General features: G+C 43.6%; 1 protein-coding gene across 1 annotated transcript; it reads right to left on the reverse strand.

Moving 5' to 3' along the window:
* Positions 1-1,730: 1,730 nt before the first annotated feature.
* On the reverse strand, positions 1,731-2,372 carry LOC121444424 (sex-determining region Y protein-like). Its single transcript, XM_041646231.1, has one exon. The coding sequence runs from the start codon at positions 2,283-2,285 to the stop codon at positions 1,731-1,733; it is 555 nt and encodes a 184-aa protein (XP_041502165.1). The 5' UTR covers positions 2,286-2,372.
* Positions 2,373-3,815: the final 1,443 nt, after the last annotated feature.

Below are 3,815 nucleotides of genomic sequence, written 5' to 3' on the forward strand. Positions count from 1 at the left end.
CTATTCAAAGACTTATGGAACCTTATTTGAGTTCATAGACATTGAAACAGTGCTGGAACACACCCATCAAACCCAATTACCAGGTGGTGGTGGCAGAGGCAGGTGGATCTCTGAGTTCCAGGCCAGCCTGCCCTACAAAAGACATTCCAGGACAGTAAAGGCTACACAGAGAAACCTGTCTCACAAGACCAAACCAAACGAACAGAACCCCATGAGTTAGAAGCATAGTAGTGCCACTGACTGTTTCATTGAATTCTAGAGAGCAATCTAATAATTTATGTACACAATCAGTGCCAATAATTTAGTGTTTACACTAGATGCTTTGAAAGTGGAGTAAAGCTCACAGGTTTTAAGACCATTTCAAACACTCTTTTCGATTCAAAGTGCTCAAAATATCCCAAGGTTCTCTGGATAATATTCCATGTTGTATTATAGCTAGTGTTACAGCAGGTCACCGCATAGGCTCAGTGTCTGTTGTTTTCTTCCAACCAATGCTTTAGAGGTATGTCTGACTTACAGTCAGTCATTCAAATGTGATTGGGCAAGACTGTATTGTGCAACATAAATTATAATGAGGAAAGCATTCTGTGGGATTACGCTGATGAAAATGGAAGAGCTAATTTAAGTTCTGGGTATAAACCTTTAGAAGCCTGGAGTTAACCACAACCTATGGTTCCTGGAGGTTCCCAGAGGAAACATTTGCAGGGGATCCTGTGCACAGAGTCTTCATTTTTGTTTTAAGCTTGTTTATTATAACCAGACAGGGGTACTTCAAACCTCCTTAGCTTAAAATCTGCCAGTTGAGTGAATGGGCAAATGTCATGCACCACTCACTCCCCTCAGCACATCCCGGTCCCCTCGTTACACCTTTTGTATCAGTCCAGTCACTTTATATGCATGGAGTCTTGAAGTGTTAGTACATTCAACTACTTGGCCTGTATAGCTTGTTCCCGTGCCCATTCCATTTCTGATGCTTAACCGGACCCTGAAAATACAGCTTTGGTCTGTAATGCTTTTGTACAAAACCTTTCATTTTATAAAACAATTTGATGTTTAAAGACAGACAATATTCAAAAGAGAAGCAGAATGTGACTTCACATGAATGAACAGACGTAAAAGCTTTATTTTGTCAAAAGGTGTTATAAAGCTCTCACGGCGTAGTTCGTAGGCGTGGAGTAAGATGATGAAAAGAAGGAAGTCTCAGCTTTCCACAGTGGGGAGGAGAACTGAAAAAGAGACTCGAAAGACAGCTTTACATTATCACACTTTACTTATGTATGATATACAGGGACCCTGCAAAACAGTTAGATGCATTTGGTCTACAAAGGAGTGCTTAGCATGCTCAAAGAGGCACAAGCTGGGTTTTTGTTTGTTTCTTTCTCTCTTTCTTTCGTTTCATTTTACCACAGGTGTAAGTTGCATGTGTTTCTCATAGATGTACCCATGGAAGAGCGATAGGTAAAACATAGTTTCCGCAGTGATGAAACTCTTGTCTGTTTAACAGTCTTAAAGATAGGCGCAAGCTGTTCTAAGCATTCTCCTTCATTACACATGACACATCTTTACACACCTCGTTTGCGGACCCAAATAGAAAGGAGCAGGGCCTTTATTATGAGAGGAGGGAAATCCTTATCTCAGGCTGTAAATTATAGCAAGAGGGAGTATTGACATGAATCCCAGCAGAAGCCAGTGTCATGAGATTGCCACAGGGTCTTACCGAGATGCTGTAGCTATGCTGTTTTGTTCACTGGTGATGTCAGTTGGTAGAAAGGAGCTGTGGCTACTGTTGCTGCTGCTGTTGCTGCTGCTGCTACAGCTGCACTTCCTCCTGCTGCTGCTGCTGCTACAGCTGCACTTCCTCCTGCTGCTGCTGCACAGGTGCAGTGCTGAAAGGGGATGTCCCCAGGCTGTAAATAGCTTAGCTGGCTCTTGGAGGACAGCTGTGCAGCCCTAGTCCAGTCCTCTCTGTATACGGATGTGCACTGGGACTTGTTCCCGGGCATCAAGTTGTATAGTTTTCTTGAAGAGGCATCTGCAGGCAACAAAGTGCCCAATCTCTGAGGCTCTTTAGCTCTCCGGTGAGGCCGATACTTATAGTTCGGGTATTTCTTTCTGTGTAGGGTCTGCAGTCTCTGTGCCTCTTGGAAAAATGGCATTTTTTCGGCTTCTGTAAGGCGTTTCCACTGGTATCCCAGTTGCTTGCTGATCTCTGTGTTTTGCATGCTGGGGTTCTCCAGGGCCACCTTGCGCCTCTGACCACGAGACCACAGCATAAATGCATTCATGGGGCGCTTGACATGGCCTTCTATGCCCTCTTTATGACTGCCATCCGTGCCAAAGGATATCTTTTCTCCAGAGCCGATGATATCCTGAGGCTGTGAGAGAGAGAGAGAGAGAGAGAGAGAGAGAGAGAGAGAACACTAGGTGTAGGAGCAGTAGGGGTGGGGAGAAAAAAGCCAAAAGTTAAAGTGTAAGAGCTGAAAGTTACTATCCAATATGTGTTTGTCACAAAGATTTTGTTATTTAAAGTCTGTAACAAAATATCCATGTCTCCACCCTCAGCAGCTCCCTTAGACTAGCCCCACCTATTGTGCCATGTCAGCACCTGCTGAACCACCCATTATCGAGCAAACCACTCCAATATGGGGACTGTTAGATGCTGTACTTCTACACTCCCACACAAACACCCCCCCACCCACACACATACCAGGTGCACTGTTCTCCTATAAAGCTGGCTTAGCACCTGGGTTTCAAACATCAATCACCTTCTTATTACAAAGATAAGGTAAAAGTACTCTAAATCAGAGCCCCCATTTTCTTATTAGGTCATTTTTCGTTATCCATCTTTAGTAATATAATTCAAATGTGTTTTTGGTAAAAGATTCCTTAACTGTTAGTGATGGTTAACTTTTTATTTCCAAAGTGGTTAGAAAAGTGTGATTCTGAAAGGCTTTTATTTGGAAAGGGAAAGAAGTTCTCTATTGAGGTGATAGCCAGAAAGCACGAAAGTTGGAAACAGAAAGCATTTGGAGAGGTCAAAAAGCTCGAGAAAAGGTTTTTTCCAGGAGAAAGATCTATATGTAACTTGTGGCCACTCAAATAAGATTATGGGAGGCCCTGACTGCCTGGCTCCACTGTGAGCCAGGATACACTCTTGTGACCTTCTGTCTGTTTTCTCTGTGCACAGCTCTGAAGGAACAGCACTTGTCTAGAGTCAACAAAGCAATTTCAGGTGTGGCTGTTGTAATCTTAAGCATTAATCTTGCACACTCTGCTCTGAGGGCTTCTGTGTCAACACAAGGCAAGGAAGAGACAAAACCTGGTAACCAAGTGATGACTGCCACTTTCTCCCCTGAAAAGCCAATGACATTCCAGAGATTCCCACCTAAAATGCAGGAAGGCTGTCATCCAGAGAATCCCAGGCTTTTGGGGGCACTACAGTAATCTTTTCAGTGTTTATTGACTAGAGGTAATGATGTTGCGGTAGTCACAGTGGAAGAAAGTGCAGTGGGTCTGTGCTGGCAAAGGAGTGAGACTGTGGCACAGGCCAAATGAAGAGTTTCCTTGGCCATGGCTTCCATAGGTGTTCTCCAGTGAGTGAATGAGTGAGTGTGTGAATGAATGAGTGATTCTCTCAGACTCTCTTTCTTCTTCCCCTCTGTGTGTGTTTGTATGTGTGAACACAGTATCTTTGAGTCTGCCCACAGTGTCTATCTCTGTGTATATGTGTGTGTGTGTGTGTTTGCATATGTGTGTTTGATGTCTTTGTGTCATATAGCATTACAACTTGTTCACAGTGAAATCATACCTGTCCA

The sequence above is a fragment of the Microtus oregoni genome, unplaced genomic scaffold (genome assembly GCF_018167655.1).
Source record: "Microtus oregoni isolate MIOR12 unplaced genomic scaffold, Mior012 000123F_ref0000434, whole genome shotgun sequence".
Lineage (NCBI taxonomy): Eukaryota > Metazoa > Chordata > Mammalia > Rodentia > Cricetidae > Microtus > Microtus oregoni.